The sequence below is a fragment of the Pleurodeles waltl genome, chromosome 4_1 (genome assembly GCF_031143425.1).
Source record: "Pleurodeles waltl isolate 20211129_DDA chromosome 4_1, aPleWal1.hap1.20221129, whole genome shotgun sequence".
Lineage (NCBI taxonomy): Eukaryota > Metazoa > Chordata > Amphibia > Caudata > Salamandridae > Pleurodeles > Pleurodeles waltl.
In genome coordinates this window covers 267687292-267712478 of record NC_090442.1, presented here as the reverse complement: position 1 = coordinate 267712478, position 25187 = coordinate 267687292, and the positions used below count along the sequence as shown (strand labels likewise).

The following is a 25187-nucleotide window of genomic DNA, read 5'->3' as shown; positions in this document are numbered from 1 at the left end:
TACCAGGACAGATTCAGTCACACAAAAAACAAAATGAAAAAGGAAATGAAAAGGAGCAGAGACAGACAAATGGCAAACACATTTCTGGCATGCAGGCAGGCAGACCTTGAAGACAATTGGTCACATTCTAAGTGCACCTTTGATAGGCCAGTAGTGCTAGGAAAGAGTAAAATACATGTAATTTGTGCAAAAGGACATAAGGAATATATAAAAAGTTTAATGTACCTAGGGACTTGTCCCTGACAGCATTGACAAAACCGACAGGTTTGGCATTTGTATAATGCAAGCACTCAGAAGAACAGAAGTGTGAGAAATTCCCTTTTTTTTTGCATGATCACCCCAATTTTTTGCTAACCAGTATTGATGGCTTTTAGCTCTGCACACTAGCGCACTGCTGTTCAGGTCCAATTGTATGTGCTAAAACATGACAGAATCAGCTAACTCCTTATCATTGTATTTAACATTCCAGTAAGGCCATAGCATATAGTGTAGGTGAGTATACCAATGTCATGAAAATTTAAATGTCACCTGTGGTTTCAGGTCCAAGTCTACCTCTGTGGCCTTACTTCTATAGTGTTTAAAGCTGCTGGTGAACTTGTCCTTTTTGACAGGAAAGAGCTCTACTTTTAAAAATGAAGTCACCCTGAGTAGGCCTTTTAATTCACATAATAGGGTGCTAGTATTTAAAAGTGGTATGTGAGAATTTAGTCTTGGCTACAGTGATCAGCCCCCAATAGCTATTTTCCCCATAAAAGTTCAGATAAAATAATATTTCTTCTAACTCTAGTTTGGGATATACTATAGAATAGAATCAACCACTATTTTAAATATTTATTATAATCCAATTCACTGGAGAAGTTGGATTTGTGCTAAATATTTATAAAATGTATCTTTTAAAAAGTTAGACTTTGCCTATATGGACCCCCAGCGGGTTAATTATCATTAGCCTACCAATAGCTGACCCCTGAAAATATTTCACCTTGATGAGGTGTGAAAACAGCACCCAAAGCAGAATAACCATTGTTTTAGGTCTTTTGGCAGAAAGACCGGGAACCAAAGTGTGACTCCTTTCAACTTAGGAAGGGGAGCTGAGGATGGTTTGGGAACGTTTCCAACTTAAAATGGACCAGTGTGAAGCTTATCTGTTCATGGTTAGGAAAGGAAGAGTTTGGCATCAGCCCAGTGGAAGGACGAGCCTTTACCAGAACAAGTTTGGTGTACTTGAGGAGGAGATAACTGCTCATTTACCAGACACAGCCATGACTGGTACACCAGCCACCTCCAGCAGCAAAAGGGTGCTGCTAGAATTCATTACTCAGAATACTGCACAGCAGGATAGTACGTCAAACAGGGTGTTCTGCAAAAGTGGGAAGGGCTGCCCTGTCTATACGTCCATCCATCCCCCCTACTCACTAGTGAATCATACAAAAGCATAATTTTACCTATTTCTCAACAAAACACTTCAGGATATGTGGATGAAAAGGTGGGGAATTGACCGGTTATCTGTGATTTGTGCAGGATTTATTTATTGTTTCAGCTAAGCCATACAATGATAAAAGCACACCCATGTAAAACGAATCCAATAAACTAAATAAGACATTCAAATAATTAATCAGGTAGCATAATACATGTTCATTCAATTATCAAGTTAAAAGGAAGACTAAATGGATCTATATCTTGATAAATCCAAGCTTTCAAAACATGGGAAGCAACATGAAGAAAGATGTGATGGTGCAGAATCATGGCCTCATTACAGAGTCTTATATTATGCCATGGAAAACAGGACAAAGCATTTGTGTATTTGTCAAAAATGTTTGGGCTATCCCACTAGTCCAGGCATCCAACTTATTTCAATGTTTGTGGTATGTGGTGCAGTCATTCCAATGTACTGTGTCTTTATTGGCTAAAACATCAATAAATTATTTTAAATAAACATTTACATCATGATGTGTCCATAATCTACCCAGTAAAGTATGGGTTTTAAATTAATTGCAGACTCAGTATTGTATAAACCCACTTCAGGTCTTGGAGCCTCTTTGCTGTACCTGGGCCAATGTGCATCATTTGCTCTGGAAAATTGTTTTCAAACCATTGCAGTTAGGTTAACTTATTAAAGCTCCACAAGCTGACACCATACAAGGCTGAAGCCACTACTTTTATTTTATACACTTACAGAATAAGCTTCATTATCTTTCCACCATAAGACATAGAAAGATTTGTACATTCTGGATCATTACAAACACATTTTCCCAATTTGCTTTGCCCCGGGCAGTTTATGGTCAAATCAAAAACCCAGAAAGTCAAATGTATAGACTCAGCCCAGGGCAGTTTCACTAAATTAGAATGTTTTCTTTAAGGTCATTTCCAGATTGAAGGCCATAAATTTAGTTTTATTAACATTAATGGTCAGTTTTTAAGTTTCAAAATCATTTGAAAACTCTCAGCAGTTGACGTACCGTAGTTCAGTCTGTGCTAAATGCAAAGCATCATTAGCAAAGAGAGTAGTGGGCCTCTCCCACTTCCTATCATTAGTACATACAAATCCAGGTCAAGGAGGAAGCTTCTTTATTGTTTGTATTCTCCTCATGCTAATCTTCATGCTAATACACAACCTTATTGAACTCTGAATTGTAATGAGAAGGCAGGCATGCTTTTGCCCTTTAAATTACATGTTACCAATATTAGGGGTGAGTAATTGAGCATCATGGTGGAAAGGTGGGCAGTGGTATTTAGATCTATCTTTGAAGAAACAAAAGAAATACTGGTTGTGACACAAATTTATGAATATGACAAGTATTGTCTCCCACAGTTCACCTACATTAAGTAACAATTTTATTGAAAAATTTGGAAATGTGAAGTGAAATACCTCTGGAAAGCTATATAGAATAAAGATTAAATATTGCATTGTTGATTTCTAGAAGATCATAATATATTACTTTCCATGAAATGCTGTTGATAAGATGTGGTTTAAAATGTAGAACCCCTGGATTAAAAGGGCAAGTCACATTTTCGTTTTGTGCTCAGTTTGCCGCAATTGGGATATTATTTGTATAAGAAAATGTTTTTTTTTTTTTAATGTCTTTTTAAATATTGTTTTGATATTTATGAATATTTATCTATCATTTACAGCCTTGAGAAGTCCCAGAGGGGACAAAATGCGTCAACTGACAATGAACATTGTTGAATGGATTGGATTCTTAAAGATCCTTTAAACAAAATAAAAGATATATGAAAACTGAATGTCATCTCAACTATGTTTATCCATGAACTGCGTAATGTTGTGCAACAAATTAACTTAAGATATTTCAGACTATGACTACTGGGTGCCAACTAATATTGAATGCATTCCCCCGTTATTCTGTATCTGACCTTGGCAGTGGTCTTGCAATGAAGTTGTTGTAGGGCAGAGATTTTCTGGTAGCCTCTGTTCCCCCAGAATGGATAAGAGAAGAGATATGTCAACAGAACCAAATGCTGCTGTAAAGTAAGGTCTATGAATACCATGAGCAGAGTTACATTTCTTCAACTTCATACATTTTATCCACGTAAGATAAAGTCATGTGGTCTGCTCTCTGTGTCATGTGCGGAGACATGAAGGGCTGGCCCTACTCCCACATGTATACAGGACAGAGAAGTGGGCTCCTATGATCAGTTGGTTGACTTCCAGCTTCGTTTCAGGAACAAACAAGCTGAAGGAGGCCTGGAGTGATGACCAACATCAACGGGCCCTGGCCTGGACCTTGCTAGTGACCCTTGCTGAGATAAGTCATGACCTCTGAATACTGTCCTTAATGTACTTAGAGTCTTAGAAGAGATTAAGAGGAACTCTTCCTGAAAATCTAAAAAGTTAGGACTTAAAATATTTTTGGACTTCTCAGACTTCCTGGGCACCAGCGGGGCTTTGTGGCAAAGGCGTCCGACTTCAAGAGAACTTTATCAGATACAGACTCAATGCTTGCCCTGTTTTCAGGATTGTGAGCTGCAAAAAATAGATGAAGAGCCTGATTTTACCTAGGGGTGATCAATAAACTCTGCTCCACTGGCAGTTACACATTTAACACCGAGTTCTGGTGAAATTCCACCTACCTCTGTGTGGTGGAGATTTTTTTTAGGGCACGGCTCGCCAATGCTAAGTTGGCAAGCACATGCGAGAACTGGCGTCCTCAAGTGCGATTCTTGGGTACTACCTGTCGCTCGAGTAGAAATCTACTCAAGGGGTAGTAAAAACCAACTCAAGCAGCAGTGCCCTCTGGCATACCACGTGATGCTGTTCCCACTGATTTCTTAGCATGGAGCAAGCTCCTAGGGCTAACAATCAGCACAATGCACTGATTTCTGCCCGCTCACGGAACTCCATGGAGTCGCACTGAATTTTTATGTAACTCTGTTGAATTCCGGAGAGTGAACCTCCACAAGTTTGGAAGCACCTCATTTTAAGTATGAAAATCCATTGGGATGCCAGAGGAAATTACATTTACCATCCCACTGATGCTCTGTCTGTCAAATCTAGAGCTAACAGTTGGTTCATTTGTCATCTGTGTGCCTTGAAAGGAGCTATTTTTACAGCGGTTCCCTTCAAGGTACAAAAGTATGATTTACGTCTGCTGGCAATTTTGATGGTCCTTCACTAAACTGTTAAATTTTTGTTTTTCAAAAGCAAACTCACAAAGCAGGAGCTTGCTCCTGACAAAGAAACAACTCATAACTCCTACTCCGTGGGAATTTTCTTCCAGGATAAGTAGATAATTTTTTTTTTATTATTGTCCTTCACAATGGTCAGAAAAAATGGACACTACACCATCCACCTTAAATCCTTAAATATGGTGGGCAATATAATGCCCTTCCTCCAATGGTCACTACTCAGTCAGGCCGTCAGGGGAATCGTTCTGTCGGTGGAGTCACTGGGGGCTCCATTGATAAAAGCTTGTGGAAAGCTAGAGAAAATGATGTGGGTAGAGCAATAGTTTGGAGGGAAGGGTACTATGTTGCGGTGTCCACTGTTCACTAAACTCTAAATCAGGCCCACATCCAAATGTTGAAATTTGGACTTGGTGAAAAAGTACAGGAATATCTGCCTGAATTAACTATTTAAATTTTTCCACTCAGATGTTCAGGTCAAAGCTAACAGCTTCAGGGAGACTTGTTCCAATGTCTAATGAACTTTAAGAAGACTTCCCTAGATAAAGCTTTCAATCTTAACCCCATTGGACAAATGTGACTTCCATAATAAAAATACTATGGGGCTGATTTTGAATTTTGCGGATAGAGTTGTGTGTGCCAGGATAGCATAGTACATTACCTCTGCCATTTCAACAGTACTTTACCTGGCAAACTTAGAGATGACCACCGTCCAAGAAATCATGTATGTGTACTGAACCACCGTCACTGAGGTTCTTTTCAAAGTACTACTGGTTTTGATGGCCACGTTTCTTGTTTTCCAGAAAGAAACACCCAAAGTGGGAGTTTCTTTCTGAAAAACAAAAAACAAATGACCCCGGCTCCCTGGGAGTTTTCTTTCCTGGGTGGGTGGATGGGAGAGTGGGTCATTCTTTTTTCCACTCCTCACTGCTGGGTTTTCCTGGTGGTGACTGACATAAAAAAAAATGCATTAAACTGTCCACCCTAAATAGTGCAGATGGTGTAATGTCCTTCCTTCGATGACCTCTAATCCCTTGGCCCATTGAAGGAAGTATTTTATTGACCACGGCAATCAGGGCTGTGTCGAAGGACTACTTAAGGTCTGCTCATCTCTAAATAAGGTAGTTAGACCAAGGGTTTGGTGCACTTGAGATGATGTACATTTATCTGCCGACTCTACATCAGCGCTGAAGTCAGAAGGCAAAAACTTTGAACCAACCTGCTTGGTATATCTGACCTGTGCTCCATTGCAGTTGCCCTGAAAACTTGGCTAGGTCCAAAATAACAGTAACCAGTGACTTCTGATTGGCACTTTATCTTTTACCAAATTAAATGTTGGATTTTTATTGTGTTTTGACTTTAATTGCTTTGGTACTGATAAATACTATGCACACTTTTCCTTAAGACTGCCTGGTCTGTGCCACTGCTACCAGGGTTTGAGCCAAGGTTTAACCCATGGTAGCCCAGGTGTTGCCCCCAACAAGATTTGGGACTGATTATTTGGGAAGGACTCACATCCTCTCCAGCTAATAACGCATTTCTTACAGGAAGCATATCTATATATTCACAAATAAACTTATGAAGACAAATGCAGGGTTCTGGGTGCATACACAGGTTAACAAATATTTAGGCACCAATGCATATAATCAACACACAAAGTCAACTCAAAATACATCTGTGTATGTGAGAGAAACCTGCACTAATAATGCTAATGTTGTGCCTGTTCTTTGTGTTTGACAGGTTAAGTACTACTGGCTGTCTATGAGCGAGAAAAGGAAGTGTGTTACCCCTTGCAAACTCTGCCCCCCTCCTACTACCATGCCCTCCCCATAGCAGCATGTGCTCCATCACACTGTTGCAACTGGAACTCTGTCCTTCATTACTGCCAACTGTTTTGTCTTTTGAAAGGTTGTGATTCTTGAGAAAGGCAGACCACTGTTAGATTCCTAAGCCCGTACTAGTAGAACAAGACAATGTCATAGGACATTTACTCTAGTGACAAGATAAGAAACCACACAAGTTTATCTTGTTTCATTCCCACTTATATAAAGGAAAGTTTATTTGAACAGGAATTTCTACTACCAATCAGTGACTACAGGTGATTAAGAGAGGAACCTGCTTTACAACGGCATAAGATGCACACATTACGAATGTTATAATTAATGTTGCTTACCAAATGTGTAATAAGAGTAAGCATCATGTGATGAATCTGAACAATAATGGAAATTTAAAAGAATCCTATGAGGTATTAGAGCTGTTAAAATCAAATTTAGGACCTAGGATAATGTTTTGCTAACAAAGATTCAAAATATTTTAATGATTTGTTTTCATTTCAGAACATTAAATCCTAATTGTACTGGACCCAGGCGTGTCCTGCAGATATCCTCACTCATTTTTTCACATATGTCATGAGAGAGCTAGCATCAATCTAGATATGCAGCTAAGTACTGTGGTCCAGTTTGGACAATCAAGCTTCTATATGCATTGTGTCCACTGGATGTCCCTGTCTCCAGCCCAGAGCATTTCATTCAGCTCCAAATCATCTGACCTTGAACATCTACAGATAGAGGTGTTTACAGGGCATACATCTATCACATCTAATCATAGATTGACATCCCTCAAAAAATTGGATTAGTTCATATACAATTACAATGATCTCACCTTAAAATCTGAGGACTCAGATCAGAAATTATATTGGCTCTTCTTATGTACAGACGAAGAAAGTGCCAATAATCCTCTCTGACTAATAAGGACCACGGCATACCCATATATGTTATGTTTTTTAGTCCAGGTCTTTAACTCCAACCAGCAGTAACACCTGTATAATACAAACACTTGGAATATGTTTGGAATCGCAGAATGCTCTTATTATGAGGATGTGCTCTAGTCAGGCAGGCTTTCACACTTCTATATGGATATCAGCCACAGCAACCTGGCTATTAGCCAAAGCAACATGAGTATCAGCCAAAGCACATTTGTATAGCAGCCAAAGCACCAAGAGGAAACCTCGGACCACAGAAAGAGAGGAGGGAATCACATGTGCTTGGATCTTTAGTTTTGAAAGCAATGACAATGAATGAAGGCTGACTACAATTTCTGAATTAGTAATTGTTCTAATTCACTATTTTCTGTTAATATTTAACCACACAACTTAGTAGGTTACTACAACACATCTAGCTAGTACAATAACACGAGTTTAATGGTTAATGTTCTAATACACAATGAATTTGTGATAGTTTGTTGGCATGGTAAGTTTCACCAGGACAGAAAATAATGGCACTGAGGTGTTAATTTCACTACAGTGTAGTAAACAGGTCTTCACGAATGTCTGTTAACACACAACAAAGGTAAAACCTTGCCAGGAGAAGTGCAAACTTCCACTGAAAAAAAAAAAATACTGAACTAGTAGTGACAAGGATGTATTCTTCCACACACTTGCAGAGAACATATATGACATTTGCAGCTGCAGTAGAAGACTTCCTGTGACTCAGAAATAAGCAACACCTACAATTCCTCCTCCATTTTGGCTCCCTTGTGTTACCCAGGTTTTCAAAACTCTATTCAATATATTCCCCAACATACTCATCTTTTGGTTTAGCATTTTTCACATGGACAGGAGATCTTCACAGAGGAACCAGCCTCTGGTCAAAATGAACATTTATTATGCTTCTAGGGAAGACAGACAAAAACCATGTGCTAAACAGTGCTGTGCTTTCTAATGAAAGAAAACAGAGTAGCAGTGAGCAGTATGTAGTGGGACATCATTAATGTTTTTGTCACTCTTGTTCTGACTGGAAGCTCGAAACAAAGTAGGGTGGAAGGGCTCCAAATAAATATCAAAGTCTCTCCCTCTATTTCTGATGAATGGTCACTCTGTGAATAATTTTTACATTTTTAGGGGGGCCCGTCTGGCAATAGTATGTTAACTGTTATGTATTTGATTGCATTTTTCAAAGGGAGTAGCTACAATGATCGACTTCTTAAATACATTCAGATAATTTTTACATATTTTAGCTATATTTCTGCTTAGCTTTTCTCTCTCTCTCTATCTATATATATATATATTTGCATATATATATATAATATTTATATACCTACAAATAGCAATACATGTTTAATGATGGGCTATCTATGCTTTATACTCTATACAGTTTTTAGTTTTTCTCACCTTTTCTCCATCAGACCTAAGCAAATTTTCTTCTTCCTTTGTCATAATTATAACCCTCACATATAAACACTTTATAGAAGTTCATACAAATTAAATAACTTATTGCCATATGATAACATCTGAACTGTGTAGTATAAGTACTGATCACACCTTTATTTGCTACGTATCATGTTGAATTGAAATCAGATACTTATAATACTGTTTGTCTTTCTTTGGAATTGTTACTTACAAGCAAACCATCTAGTATTTAGGTTTGGCTTTAATGGTTTGTTATTTATGCCAAATATGCTGTCATTTAATAGGAAATACATGGCGCTCTCTCATATTTGTGTTTTGGCTCATTTCTCCCTTTCATCATGTTTTTTCATTAGGGAATCTAAATGGTACACTATTTTGCCTAACCATCGCACTTACATGGTGGACTGCCAGAACATCATCCTACATGAAAATATGGTCAGCAAGGTCATGCTTCTTGCCTTGAAAGAGAGTTATTAAAATAATCACAATTATCTTTTTCCTGCAGTATGTTTTTTAATTAAATTGTGTTTGGTGCCAGTTGGAGCAATGCCTCTTATTTCACATGATTCTCAACATACTGTCTTCATAAAAATGACTGGACTGTTGGGAAGAAACAAGCAGAAAACTGAATAACTATTTGTCTATATTAATATTGAATTACAGTAGATACTCATATTTTACCTCTATTCATATTTCCATGAATTTGTTAAATGCATCTTATCATTTGTGTTAGTGACACACGTCCAATTGTAGTCAGCACACCATGACAACTAAATGTACATAATCTATAAACAATGATACCCTTGTGTAGTGCACCATGGGACAATAACCACACAGGATACGTCGTCAAACAGGTATGTGATATTTATTGTGAAATACTTGGAATTGTGCTGGTGGGGTTGGTGTTTTTCCTCTTTTGTTTCTTCTTATCTTTATCTGACGTCGCCATGTAAGTGCCTGGTCTTTATTCTTCTTCTTGGTTCCCTCCATCTCTTAGGCCTCCCGGGAAGCGCATGTGAAGAGAAGCAGAAAGATACTGGTAACTGGTTTGTTCCGCTCGTTGTGTTTTCCCTTTCTCTATCTGTTCATGGCTTTCACACTTCTGATTATTGTACTTTCTTTCCTGGTCTCTATCCTTTCTTATCCTGTTTCCTCCTGGTCTGTTCGTCTTCTCTTTTCTGTCCCTTCCTGCCAACGGTTTGTTCCTTCCTCTTCTCCTGTCTTCCTATTCTCATGCCTCTGTGGCCCTGTTGTCTAATGGCGTATGCTCTCCTTTGTTTTATTCCTTGTGGCTTTTTACTGCGTTATTCATATATGTGCTTTTTCTTAAGACAATGCCCCTTTTCTCCCTCCCACCAGTGATAGCAGACTTTAAAGTCCCAGTGCTGTGTCTTGTTTGTCCCTTCCGGTTTCCGCCCTCCACCCACAACCCCTTTTCCCTCCGTATCTACTCCACCCGTCCTCCCTTCCCTCACGGCTGTATCCCCACACACCTGGCTATGCCATGCTTCTCCAGAAGCGTGGCAGGATTCTGCGCTCCGTCTTCCCGGGTCGCTGCAGTGTTCCGACCTCCGTTCTCAGCTTCGTTGTTCACTTCTCCCTGGTTGGGGAGAAACCACTCTCCCATCACCAAAATCCTCTGGTCTGGACCGGCCTCCTCGTCTTCTTGTCCCTCCTCGTCTCCGTTTCATCCCGCGTCGTTCTCCTCCTCTGCTCCCACGGCCGACGCCGACCTCTTTATCCCGCCTCCTTCCCGTGTTGATTCCGAAACCCGCTGCTCATTGGAGGTTGCCCTGTGGTGTTCCGGTGCACCACAGGCAGCGGCAGCACAAGTCAGTTGTGTGTGCGGGCAGGTTCCGGCCAGCCCGTCACACCTTGTTAAAGCAAAATCACTCCACACTTTTCAATTTATATCTAGAACCGTGATCTTTTCCCACTCTTTGTTGCTATGCCATGATGAATTATACATTTTTATATAACACATATCTTACTATATTTCATTTGCTGATTTAACCTGTTCCTCAATGCTCTTTCACCAAATTGCATTCTATCTATACACTCATATAACTTTTTTGAAATATTCGATTTCTACAATCATTTTGGTATCAACTTCTTAGCGTGCGTTTCTCCTGTTTGAGCTGTGGTGCATCCTATATGAAATAGTGTTTTGTTAATCATTCAATTTTAACCTGTTTTCAAGTCATTGTCTAGACAGTGAAATCTTGGCCATTCTGTTACTTAATTTCTATTTTTTTAATGGAGCCAAGTATAAGTCAGATTATAAATAGGAGATTCATCAAAGCTTAACATTACACGGTGTACATACATATGCCTGAGGCTTACAAGACCAGAAGCAAAAAATTGCACATATACAAGTTTAGGAAAGTTTGCTAACGACACCACATCTTCCTAAACATTTTATCTTGCCTTTTTCACATTTAAAAAAATATTTTCCAAGTACATGATTTTCCTTATTTTGTAATGTCATTCTTGAATCATTGGAAGGATTTCTTTTCTCCATTTCTGGGCAGTTAATGGACCAGAGACTCGGAATCTAAAAAGAGTGGCAACACCTGCTCATTTAATTTTTAGTTTGTGACCTCCCTAAAGCACCTCATACCCTCAAACAAAATTAATTTATGTTAATACATTCACAAACCACAGGACTCCACAGAACAGATGGGCATGGAGCGATATATTCGCCAGAATTTCAGCTTTTCAGCAATTTCTTAAGAATTTCATCACTTAGTTTCTCTCTTTTACAACTAACATTTTTATTTCAACCTCAGCAAAGCCCTTCTTCCACCTTAGTGACCCCATCTGAATTGCATAGAAATTTCTTACTTAGCCCTAAAAGGCACCTCTGGGCTATCCAAGCTCCTTCATAAGAAAATTAATTTGATTTAATTATTAAAAGATATTTTCCAACGTTCTAACAGGAAGGATGGCATCAAGCCATTTCTGAGAGGCTTGTACACAGCATCTTCCTTGAAGCTTGATCAATCCTCACTCAGTAGCTCAAAGTTTTCACCAAAGTTGGCTGTAGTTTAAAGTCGGACTCCAAAATTTCTCTATAGTCTGAGTCTGTTTTGGATTCATTGGACAAACACTGCATTATTCTCAGCTCACTAGGTGAAGATAGAATGACCACTTATACATTGTAACCAACAGGAGCTGAATCGACTATGCCCTGGTATAAATGTGCTTTCTTATGTCCTCTAGATGCCTAGATTCTCTTTTGTCACTTAGTTCATCCTCCATTTTAGCTACACATCCTTTTTGCCCAGCCTATGCACGTTGACAGACAAGGAACAAAGGTAAGTTTCTTCTCCTATCTACTTCCTTTTCGATACCACTTGTGTGTTTGATTTGTTTATTACAGAAGACGAATGTTTATCCCACCACATCTGATTAAATCTGCCTTGTCCTTCCAGGACTCTGATGGAGTTGATATTCCCTCACTTAAATTTAAACTCTCCTATTACCCTCCCCCCCCCCCCCCGGGCTGATACAAAAGAATTATCTTTGTTAATGTTCACCAATTACTACCTTCTTACACACAATATGAACTGGAGGCTTACCTCCATCAGATGATTTTGAAATGTCCACTATATTTTTCTTAACCATCCCAGGTGACTGGCACCCCACTGGTACCCAGACAGCAGATGGTCTGTGGATGTCTGTATTTTTGTTAAAGAGAAAGAAGCGTGAGGAAGGACCTAATGCAGACGGCATGTGTTGAGAGCCTTTATTTTCCAGTCTATGTCATTATATTTTCCCCATTTTTAACATTCAAGACTTCTCTATAACTCCTTGCCCCTATCCCTTTGATCAGAATCCAAAGTGTTTGCTTGTCCCTCAGGATCGGGTGTGGACGGGGGTTTGTTCATCAAAGGGCTCCTTCCTTTGAGCTGGCCATTCTATGTTACTGTACAATTTCCCATCTCCCAATGCAATTTACCTTTGTCATCCAGAAAATGGAATGTTGGCATGTCCTTGCAACACCCTGCTCCTGATCTCACTTTTCTATATCCATCTGTACCGTGTTTTCAGCAGCTCTACCAGCATCTCAGAGTCCTGCTTTTTCATAATTTGTGACCATTCCAAAATTCACTTGTGCTATCATTGTCTCCTCTACCCATAGGTAAAGGGAACTTCAGCAATTCCTCCTGGAGTGTCTCCTCCTTGATAATTGTGGAGGCATCATTGCAGCAGCACAACATTGGGTTACGTGCATGTGTGTGTGTGTGTGTAATTCATTTCCCAGTGCCCATGTGCACAGATAGTGACATCACAAGATTTCCCATCATCCATCTGCAGAAGAAAGGACATCACTTTTTTCCCCACCCAGCACTCCTCCCTCCTCCCAGCACCAATTTAACAGTAACTGTAGTGAGGACGTGCAAATTCAGTGTGCCGCTAGTGCACAAAAGGCAAGCCTGTCTACACCAGTCTGCTCCTGGACTGCTCCCACCACCAGCAACCCTGGTTATCTCCCTACCCACCGCTCCTTCATGCTCTTAATCATTACTGAACTGCTGCTACATCACACCACACAACACAGAAGGACATCCACATGCACCTCCTGCAAGTTCTCATTAACTCTCCCACACTTTAAACCCACCTCTCTCCCAGCATCAGCACCCTACTCGCGCACATCATCAGCACCCAGCACCCCACTCGGTCATACCCATGAAACCAGCCACCTACTCACACTCTCACAAGCCAAACACCACCCAAACAATATGCAGCATTTACATGCATGTGCCTCAGCATTCGCATGCTCACCAAACATGCCATGGAGATATGGGATCTACTGCAAGACCACACTCCGGAACTGATGTTAAAATTCACCAAGAAGGCCACACCGACACAACTAAATAGCCTTTCTAGGAAACCGCAGATACCTTTGCCTCACCAAGCACATTACTAAACCCACACACACCACCAGAAGACACCTACTGGACCTAATTTTATCCTTAACCAGCAACATCACAATCAACAAGCCAGAAACTATGACCTAGACTAACCACGCCCTCATCAGTTTCACCATACCAATACTGCACCATCGCAGACCTACTACCACCAAAACCACAGGCAGCATCTGAAAATACATCTCAGAAGTGGAGTGGGTTTCCACCCCACCCACCAGCCCGAATACACCAGCGGCTTGCTAAAAGCCATCAAAAACCTCAGCAGCTTGATTACAGCATGCCTCAATAACCTGACTCCTCTGAAGCACAACCAAACAGCAAGAGTCCAACTGCAGATCAGCTGGTACACAGAGGAATGTAGGCTGATGAGATGCCACTACATGACAACTGGAGAGCAGAATCAAGACATTGCAGACAAAGCCATTTTCAAAACAGTGCTAAGTTGCTTCCGCCGGTACATACGGAAAACACCAAGCTCACAGCTCTTGCAGATCGCATTGATGCCAGTACCAACTGCCAAGAAATCACACCATCATCAAAAAGTTCATTGTGCCTCTTGCTGCTTTTAGCAACATCCACAACCTTGCCCCATCAACATCAGAACTCAACTTCCTTTCATGGCTAAAAAGGAACCCTGCTCTTGTGGTCCGCCATTGCGACTGTCAAAATTGCTGCCGCGATGTAGACCATCCACTCAGGGCTCCATCTGCCCCTTGCCCCACCACACTTTCACCAAAGGACTCCTACTGATCGGTGAAGCAATAATAGCTGTCCTCAATGCATCCATTAACTTAGCCCCATACCAATGCTCAAGAAACCATCCGCTGACCCAGACACACTTTTTTTCACTAAAGACCCATCTCACCCCAGCATACCCGGAAAAGGTCTTGGAGAAACGGAACAATCGATGCCTCACCAACCATCTCAGCAACCACCAGCTCATCAAAGTGATGCAGTCTGGATTCAGTCCCAAAATACCATACAGAAACTGCACAAATCACTGCCACTAAAGAAATCTGCATGATCCTTGACAGAGGAGACCTGGCAGCCCTCATTCTCCTGGACCTCTTTGCAGCATTTGACATGGTTTCACACCCCATCCTCATCAAGATCCTGCATGTGATTGGCATTCAAGGGCCTGTCCTCTGCTGGAAGTGCTCCTCCTTTACAAATAGAACACAAGCTGTCAGCCTGGAACAATACTCCTTAGAATACCACAAACTCACCTGCAGAGTGCCTCAAGGGTTATCGCTCAGTTCCACCCTCTTTAATGCATACTTGATCCCTTTGGTCAACATCACCCACACACATGGCATCAACATTCTCTCCTCTGCAGATGACACACAACTCATACTCTCCTTCTAGGACAAGAACCCCATCATAAGAAACACGTTCACTGCTTGCATGACCAAAGTTGCTAGCTGGATGAAAGCCAACTGTCTGAAGCTCAACACAGACAAGAAAGAAGTAGTGATCTTCAGCAAGAAAACCTCACCCTGGACTCTAACTGGTGTCAAACATGGACCCACACCCAAAACCCATGCCTGAAACCTCTGAATAATCAATCAATGACAAACTGAACATGACCGCACAAATCAACACCATCACTGAATCCTGCCTCCACACCCTGAAAATGCTGAGAAATATCTTCAAGTGGCTCCAAAGCAACACGATGAAAAACTGCCATTCTCACTTTAGTCAGCATTAAGTTGGACTAATGGAACACCCTCTATGCTCGGATCACCAAGCAACCCACTAAAAGACTACAAACCATCCAGAACTCTACAGCCAGACCCATCCTACCTCCCACACAGAATTCACACCACACCCCAGGGAACTACACGGGCACCTGATACACAAACTCACTCAATTCAAACACCTCACACACTTTCAAGGCACTACACAACTCATGCCCCAACTACCTGAACAGTTGCATCTCTTTCCACCAACCAACCAGACTCCCACTCACAAGTATCCCAAGAATACACAGGACCAGATCAGGAGGGCGGGTGTTCTCTTACATCGCTCCTAAAAAATTTAAAGACCTCACACTTCACAGAAGATACTCTTCCTAAATTCCGCAAGAATCTGAAGACCTGGCTTTTCAGTTAACCACCCTACCATAGGCAGGGTTAAGGGCTCACACCTGCTCAGTGCCAGGTACCCTAGCAGGTAACAGTGAGCTTTAAAAATACACAGAAAATAACATATCAATGTTTGTGTATTTGTGCATGCTGTAAATGGAAATGTGCATGTGTATGTGCTGGATGTATGTGTGTGACTGTCTGAAAGAAAGTGTGTGCTTGGCCCACCCCACCCCTGCTGCACATTAAGGGCTGCCATCTGAGTTGGAGCAGAGCCAAGATAATGCTGTGAGGTGCCCTAGGCAGCAGCCTGGTCCTTGAGCTCTGGAGAGTGGACAGAACCCTGCGTTGCATGGCTAAGAAATATGCTCACATTAATGAAGAGGAGCACTGAGAAATTAAAAACAATGTATTCTCTTCACATCCCCCTATGAAAAATAGCGAGCTTTTGAATTTACAAACTTCTGAACCTGGGCAGGAGGCATAACTATTCCCTAATCCCTTTCTCTCTATAAGACAAGTACAAAGACTGTGAAAGGGACCTGCCCCAGACACCAATCCAGGCGGGGATGGCGGTAACATAAGAAAACAATGCCTGCATGAAAGAAGGACATGGACGACTTAAAGAGATAGGTCCTTCTCAGTGGAAGCACACAGACCTGACCTTGGATGGTGATGAAAGCGGAGCCCTACGTTCTCAGAGAAATGAGTAGCCATTATGTTCTCTACTGCAAATGCATTTTTCTTCAAGGTAGTGCTGCTAGTTTTAAAAATTTGATCTTCGGAATAGCTCTTCCTTCTTACATTAGCTTCAAGATTAATTGACCACCCTTAAATCAAGACTTGAAAAAGCCAATAAGTTTTTCTTTTGAGAGAGTAACATTTTAGTGTGATGATCTTAAAGTCTTTGACATTTAGGTATTTTAAAATGTAGTGCGCCTGCTTTGCCTGCCCATTGCCTGTCCATTTTAATCAGCATGCTTCACCTCTCATTACACTTCCCCTTCCTGCTGCAGCCGCTTCTTGATCTCACAACGTAATACACAATACACTGTACCACTTATCCCATTTAGGGTCTCATTATGAGGTACCAGGGGAGGGAACAATATTTATCTCATCGATAAAATCCAACTCAGCACAGGTTCAAATTTTAACTGCTGCAATAAACAGGGCCTTTTAAAAACATTTACCTGATAATGGGAAAAGATATAGAATTTGGTGCTTGCTTTAAACTCTGCATTGTTAGTTATGACGTGACATTTTTCCCATTGTCCTATTCTGGAGGGTTTGTCCTGCTGAAATGTAACATTGTGAACTTTATCATACACAATATTTACTATGGGCAATAACATTGCTTAATCTAATCAATAATTCCGACTCCTCCTCCATAATCAGTAGTTTACGCAGGGGTCAGAAACCTAGGACAACTTGCAGTAAGGTCCTGAGGGATCCCAGACTCCTTTCTAGTGCATTTTCTGAGCATTTAGTCTACAGTAAGGTCTTTTCTCTAAAGGTACCATCGATTTCTAGGTCCTCCTAGGTCAGTTCCTAGCTGTTTTACATGACCTATACAAGTATAAAGTCCAAAATATACACAGCAATACCACAGTGTTATCACACTGAAAAAATATACTAAATCATCTTTCTTATCAGTAAATTAATGATTACACTCAGACTTTCAGTCAAATTTATTAATCCGCCTTGCTTCAAAACTTCATTAACAACCTTCAGCCCCTAACCTGGCCTAATTGTCTACTCCCACTCCGTAATGGGTCACTCTGGTTTCTAACCACTTAAGGTCCCATTGCAGCATCTTTTCTCCCACCAGTTACAGGCTTTCCTCGGATCAATAACATAGCATACCCTGTAAGCCCCCGGTCCTATGAATAAGCCTTGTCAATTCAACTCCTGGATGCAGAATCCTCACATGAGGTGCAGTGCTGAGTCTTGTGACTTACTTGTGCATGTATCCATCGGGACCCATTGTGAGATTCATCTGCATGACGCTCTGAAATTCTGTCTCATTGCAGCAGTACTTGAAGACTGTGTTATTATGGTTACAGCACAGAATGTAGGATTTGTTATCAGAAAGACGAGGACAGTGAAATCCAAAGTGATAGCGGCCTCTGTGGTCTGTGTAAGGCTCACAGACCCGGAATTGAGCTGATAAAACTGCAAAATAAAATGATTTAAGTTAGTTAACCACACAGTAGTTAGACATAGTGTTCTTACCTATCTTGCATATTCGCATGGCATTGAAAATACTCTTTTTCAACGTAAAGCTCCAGAGTCTCAGGGCACAGATCGTGGCAATCTGTGTCAGGTTCTGGAAACCCAAATAATTCCACAGCTTGCATCCATAAATCAAGGATGCACCGACACCACGTGAATGCAAAATATGTGGTTTATTCACCAAGATGGTCCATACCAACGCGTTTCAGCCAGGTAGCCTTGATCACAGTAGTTTCCCACAGGAAATGAAGTACAATTCACATACCATAGTGATAAACATGTCCCAACGTGAGTTATCTAAGGAAGAAGTTGAGCTTCTAACCCTAAGACTATCCTTTTGCCCATCAAGCAACTTAGACTATGTACAAACAAGAATGGATTTATTTAGTTTTCGTAGGAAACTCAAATTGAAAAAATGGTTCAACCTTAGGCCATCCAGGTCTTACAGTGTTGGCCTCTCTGTTAAATTGAGTAATGTGATGAGTAAAAATATCAACTTATTGCATTCCTTGAAAGAACTTGAGGCTGACACGGTGCAACACCAAGATCCTTTTATTAACCAGGATAATTTAAATATTACTGTTGATGTGCCTTGACCACTCAGACTAGGGCCGTAGACAGTGAAAGCTGCAGTTTCAGGCCTCTTGTGCACCAACGTGCAAAGAAGAAAATAAATGGAGGACTTACCCGGTTCCTCCAAGGGTCTTTGTTGCCAGTGGCCTGGCTCTCTGCCTCCCTCTGCTCCCGTGCTGCTGGCAGAGGGAGGTCTGGATCCAGAGATGGCGCCGGGAGCAGCTCTATATCACTGATGTCAGGCCAAGAGTGCGTACTTCAGCCCAGTTATGGGCCCCACATTGCAAACGCAGACTGTCTTCACTTGTGCTGTGTGGCCCATAACTGGGCTGCAGTGCACACACGGTGAGCTCACCATCCAAGCCCTATAGTAAAGAAAGGTCAGCTACACACCAGACCGTACCACAAACCCACTTCTGTAACAGCTTACTGAACTCTGGCAATGTCCACCCTGCGAGTCTGATACAGAGCATGCCCTATGCGGAACTCTTAGGGGCTAAGCCCAATTGCAGTACGCTCAAGGACTTTGAATGCGAGAAACTGACTGATTCCTAGTGAGGTGGTACAATAAGAAAGTTATCATTCATGCAATATGGAAAGTGGAAGGCTCCTCTAGAACTGCTCTTCTACACCCCAGACCAGGATCCAACAATGAGAATTCCAAACAGGTCAGATTTATCACCACATTTTCCAAAAAAGCTCATGAAATTAGGAGAATTTAAAAAAATAAGTGTTACATTTTAAAAACAGTGTCGTACTTGATAAATTCCTAAATGCTACACCGCAAATAACATTTAGAAAACATTGCTCTCTCAGAGGCACACTAAGTCACAACACCGTCTCTGTTATAAGCCCCAACAGAAAAACGAGTGACATCAATGGGTTCTTCTGATGTATGCACTGCAAAGCATGTGTCAATAGTGTTAATTGTAAGATTTTAAACCTACCCACCAACAACAGAATACATTTCATCAGAGGAAGCCACAACTGCAACACTGCATGCTGTGTATATTGCCTCATCTGTCCATGCAATAACCTCTACATAGGTAGCACCATCCATTGGGCAAAAAAGAACAAGAGCTCGAGCACAAACGTACTACTAGACCTAATGACCAACAATACCCAGTGGACAGACATTTTCAAGAGACAAACTTTGGTAATAACGGTTTGCTGAAATTTCTGGTAATTGATGATATAACCTCAGACATAAGAGGTGTGGGCAGGGAACACAAGCTATTAGTACTGGCTTCACGCTATATTTTGGAATTCGAAACTCGAGCACCAACAGACCTTAATTCCAGTGAGGAAATGTTAGTATATTTGTTTTAGGTTAGGCATGGGGTCATGCATAGTCTTCTGTTATAGTCTTCTAAGTTTAGGATCAGTTGTCTTTCTTTTAAAACAATTTTCCTTAAAAAAAAACTTGTGAATAATAAGTTTTAATCATTTATTGATTTGTTTTCTTTACACAGGGAGGGTATTGCACTGCACGGTCTGGAGAGTAGCTGAACCCTGCATGGTACCACACCATGTCACCGATAATGTTATGATCACCAGCCCACTTGGGCAAGATTCATAACGTTATAGCTTATAGTCAGTGCATGGATGAACAGTAAGTTACATTCATACCTGTAGAGCGTTACCACTTGGCGTCGTCATTTAGAACCATGGGTTTACCTGTTAGGTCGGTCACCAACCCCATCGGCATGGACCTAATACATATAGGCACTGGCCGCAGGGGCATCAATCACTTTATTTTACCATAGGTGGGTGTTTACTGTATCAGTGGTCTTAGGGTTTGCTATTGCCGCAGTGAAATTTTAGTTACATTGCTATAATTCTGCTGAGTTATGCACTTCCTCTTCCAGAATTCACAGGTATGGCTGTTTTATTATGCAGCAGGGTCCTTCCGCTTATCTCTCTGTGGCGCATTTTCATGCATAGTGCTACATGTGGTAGTCTTGTCCGCATTACTGAATATGGCTACAAGTGATATACATTGCATTCTCATATGTCTATTTGCATCTTGTTGCTCACTGGGTAAAGGCTGAATCAGAGTGAGGCATTCCGCCAATACAGATTGATATTACACAATAAAAAAAACAATTATTACAGTGAACACCTGCTCTTAGTTTTCAGCCTGTTTTTGACAATGGTAATACAACATGCAATTGTTATAGATGTAATGGTATACTTACAGGTTTATGTAAATATGGCGGCTGCCTCCGGACCAAGCAACACTCGAACTTTCTGGTCTGTTGTTGATGTTTATCACTATGGTATGTGAATTGTACTTCATTTCCTGTAGGAAACTACTGTGATCAAGGCTACGGCCGAAACGTGTTAGTATGGACTATCTTGGTGAATAAACCACATATTTTGCACTCAAATGGTGTCTGTGGTGTTTTTAACTTATGGATGTGAGCTATGGAATATACATACAAAGCACTTAAGGGTCATACATAAGAACAAATACATCTGTCTCATCTAGCGAATGATTCAGAGAGGACTCTTGTAAACACTGAGCCTATAGCAAGGACTCCTTAAAAACATCAGTTCCTGCAAATGCCATCCAATCTTGAAAAAATACCAAGGGGATTCAATCTAAATAAAACACAGATAAATTTAAAGTGAAAGCTTAGGCAGCTTAATTTTTTAGGGTCTTAAATGATGCTACTAAAATGTTACTGCCTCTTCTTTTCAGGAAAGCACCCCTCTTATCTCTTTCATGCAAAAACAAGGATTTTGTGAAAGATTGACCTAATGCAAATATGACACACATTTATAATTAACCTACCTAAATCTCTTCATTTTTATCTCAACACTTATTGATGGAGACCTTCTGGAAAGCATTCATTTAAATTACAGGCACAAACACAGAGGCAAAGAAGACATCAGTAGGTGCACTGACTGTGTGCCTCAGCGGTAGTGCAGAGTCAGTGCACCACCCACCGAGGTTGTCCTTTAGGAGACGGTTATAGGGGCTACAGGGGTTCCCTAGATATCCATCCTGCATTGTCCCAATCTGCATCTGAGTCACCCAGTTAAAAGTTGGTCACTGAGCAAAGTGGGCCAGTGAGTCCTCTATGTAATGTGGCTTCAGGAGTTTTTGGAAGAGCCTTGAGTGCTGCTTCAGTATTTTAAAATGACTGTAGTGGTGGGTAGATTCAGAGCCCTACTCCCTCTCACCTCTGTTTGCCGCATTTACTCCTCGGAATGGTGGTGTTTGCTGCAAGATCAGTAAGTCTATATGTAATCATGGGACTTCCATCTGTGACTCCTGCAGCTACTCTGTTGTACTTTCTCATAATGGAATACTCATCCCTGACTATGTAGATTGGTCGACATGTTTCTCTCCTAAAATTATCCTGAAGAGTATTTTTGTAACTTTATCACTTTAATTTATAGCATAGTACCTCTATTAGGTCCTGACGAACGCCCACTACACCTTTTTAAGGCTGCTATTAGGGTAAAACATGTTGCCACCGCTACCACATGAACCAACTTGACTGACATCACCACCTGGATGAGGACCAACTGCCTCCAGCTAAATTCAGACAAAACAGAGATCCTCATCTTCAGGAACATGTCTTCCCTGGGACGACAAGTGGTGACCCGCCGTCCTCGGTCCCCCACCCACCAACCACGCATGCAACCTCAGGATTACCCAGGATACCCAACTGACCATGAAGCAATATATCAACACCGTCGCATCTGCCTGCTTCGACATCCTCCTCATGCTTTACAAGATCTTATAACGGATCCCCATCTCTAGCAGGAAAACAGTCACCCAGGCCCTCATCTCCAGCAGACTCGACTACGGTTACGAGGTCTATACTGGAGCTATGAAACAGCTCATGAACCACCTCCAGACCATCCAGAATGAGGCATCAAAATTCATCCTTGACTTCCCCAGAAGAACCAGTATGACTCCCCACCTTAAGGCCCTCCACTGGCTCCTCATTCATCAAAGATGCCTCTTCAATCTTCTCACACATGCAAACAAAAGCCCTCCACAGCGCCAGACCTGCCTACATCAACAACCGCCTCACATTCCACCGACCGTACAGAGAACCCTGCTCAGTCTCTCTCACTCAGGCCCACGTCCCCCGCATCTGCCAGGAATGCTTTGGAAGTCGCTCCTTCTCCCACGTCACCGGCAGGTCCTGTAACATCCTCCCCTCCACCTGCACACCTCCCCTTCTCTGAAGGACTTCAGAGAGCAACTCAGGCCTTGGCCCTTTGACGGCCATCACCAGTCGGACGAGACCCGCAGCATCACTTCAGTGGCTCAAGCCCCCCCAAGGGAGACAAGTTCAAGCTCTACAAGACCCTTGATTGATTGATAGATTGATTGTATCTGGTAGACAGAATAAAGTTGTAGGGTCTGCCCAGGAGATAGTTTTAACTTCACCATACTTTATTTTTGTGCACTCTGTGTATTTTACCCATATCCAACACTACCATAAGGCTGCTTTGATTTAAAAGAGCACTTCATGTTCTAGGAGTTTTAGTCTACACTACAATATTCTTTTGTGATGGGAGGAGGAACCCTTTGATGAAGCATACCACCTCAGCGTGGGATAGGGTTCTCGGCCTAAAGGTCTTTTTTTGGGTCAGAAACATTGGCTTTTAGTGGTTGTTCATACATCGATTGAGATGCTAGTTGATAGATCATGATACATTTTTGTGATTGAAATATTTGGGAGTCTGTGCCTGGCAGTCTTTAAATACTATTTGGCTGGCCCTCTTGTCTACTGATTGTTGGACAGCTACAGTTGTGAGCCTCTCTTTTTGTTGTTACAAAATTGCATATAATCAATTCAAAGTATGGCTGAACTCACAGGTCTAGGCTATGATGTCACAACAGTATAGTCCATTCTTACCAAACCAAGCCTGCTTGAGACACAGGTCACCTAAGCATTAACACAGACAGGTGACGGGACAAAATTAGCTGATCTTAAGAAACTATAAATACACACCACTATGCATGGGGCCATTATGACAGAATATTTACGAAGTAATTGTGCACCACAGGGCCTTACTGTGACCAATGCACTTAGGTTATTCCTAGAAGACAAAGATTTCAAAGGAGGCTGGTCTGTTATAGCCTGGCGCTGTACTCTAGACTTTATTGATTACTAATACTGCTAAATGTTTATTTGATGTTCTCCTCATTGAGATTCAGGTGCTAGAAACACATCTGAAAACTATAGTTTCTGTTATAAAACACAAGAAATGACTAGATGAGACAAACAAGATGGTCAAGGACTATAAAGATTTCTTGACACAGAATAAAATAACCAGGCGGTTCATTTTACATGGCATTTTCTGATATCAAGAAGATAGTATTAAGACACTGTTGCTTATGAGTGGACCCGCTGTCATGCTGGCTTCTCCAAAAACAAAAGGTGAGAGATGAGTCCTCATGTCTTTTTGAGATAGGTGACTATGTGGCCCCCTTTAAAGAGCATAGCTATATAAATCCCTTTGTATACATATATATATTTTAGAGGGCTTCAATGTACATTGAGTCCATCTTCTGGTTGTACAGGGTATTTATACGGCTTTTACAGTTCTTGAAAATAAGCATGGAGGTTCAGGGTGTTTAAACTGACATATAATTTTGAAGCTACCCATAATGATTATTTGGCCTGCATCACCCATTCACTGAGCGTACAAATGCTCCTGTGTGGAACAATCTCAAGAAACTACATTTCCCAGCAGCTGGTTTTGACACGCCCCCATGCATCTCATCCACTTCCAGCATCTTTCCTGTTGTCTGTAAATGGGCAGAAGCATGAGTATCTTCCGTTCTCGAACCCGGCAAGTGCCCTCCAAGCAGGAATTGTATGTTGGTGAGTAGTGATTGCCATCCCCTTGTTTGGGGGCCCCTTGAAATGTACTGTCTGACTAGGTCAAAGTAGCAATCCTGACCTCATACATCAGCCTTTCTAAATGCAGCAGACAATGTTTTACTTTTACAAGCAATATCCAGATGACTATTTTTGGTGTTTATTGTACAATTTTAAAGGCACTCTTCTTTTCTTTCACCTTTTTTTTAAAACCTCCAAATGGGCGACTTAGCATGTGACTTTTGTTGCTCATAGATATAGTGAATTTGTTTGCTGACTACATACTCTACCTAGAATTAGAAGAGGCATAAAAAAAACATTCTCCATGCCTCCGTCTATGAGTACTTGACTTTCCTTTTTTTAACAATGTAGTGGGCGACTTAGTATGCAACTTTTATTGCCCTTCAATGTAACGTTTATTGATTGATAACTAAATAGTCTACTTACCTCCCTATGCTTCCGTACATTATTATATGATATCTTACATGGAAGGCGTTTACTTTCACAAAAAGAGTGGGAATGAGTGCTATCACCTCTGCCATATTAAACATCATAGACTCCGACTCATCTTAGATTCTTTCAATTCTCCATTCTCTCCTTTATTGTTGCATTTTAAACTGGGTACATGTCCAAACCTATTAATAATTCCAGGCCTTTTTTGATGTGTGTCTTGTAGCAGCACCTA

General features: G+C 41.2%; 1 protein-coding gene across 4 annotated transcripts in view; it reads right to left on the bottom strand.

Moving 5' to 3' along the window:
• The window catches only part of SHISAL1 (shisa like 1), a 644593-nt gene that overhangs the window by 359718 nt on the left and 259688 nt on the right, over positions 1-25187 (bottom strand). For all 4 annotated transcript variants that reach the window (XM_069228280.1, XM_069228281.1, XM_069228279.1 and 1 more), the window contains exon 3: positions 17801-18014. In XM_069228280.1, coding sequence (XP_069084381.1) covers positions 17801-18014 — 214 coding nt within the window. The remainder of the gene's footprint in view (positions 1-17800; positions 18015-25187) is intronic.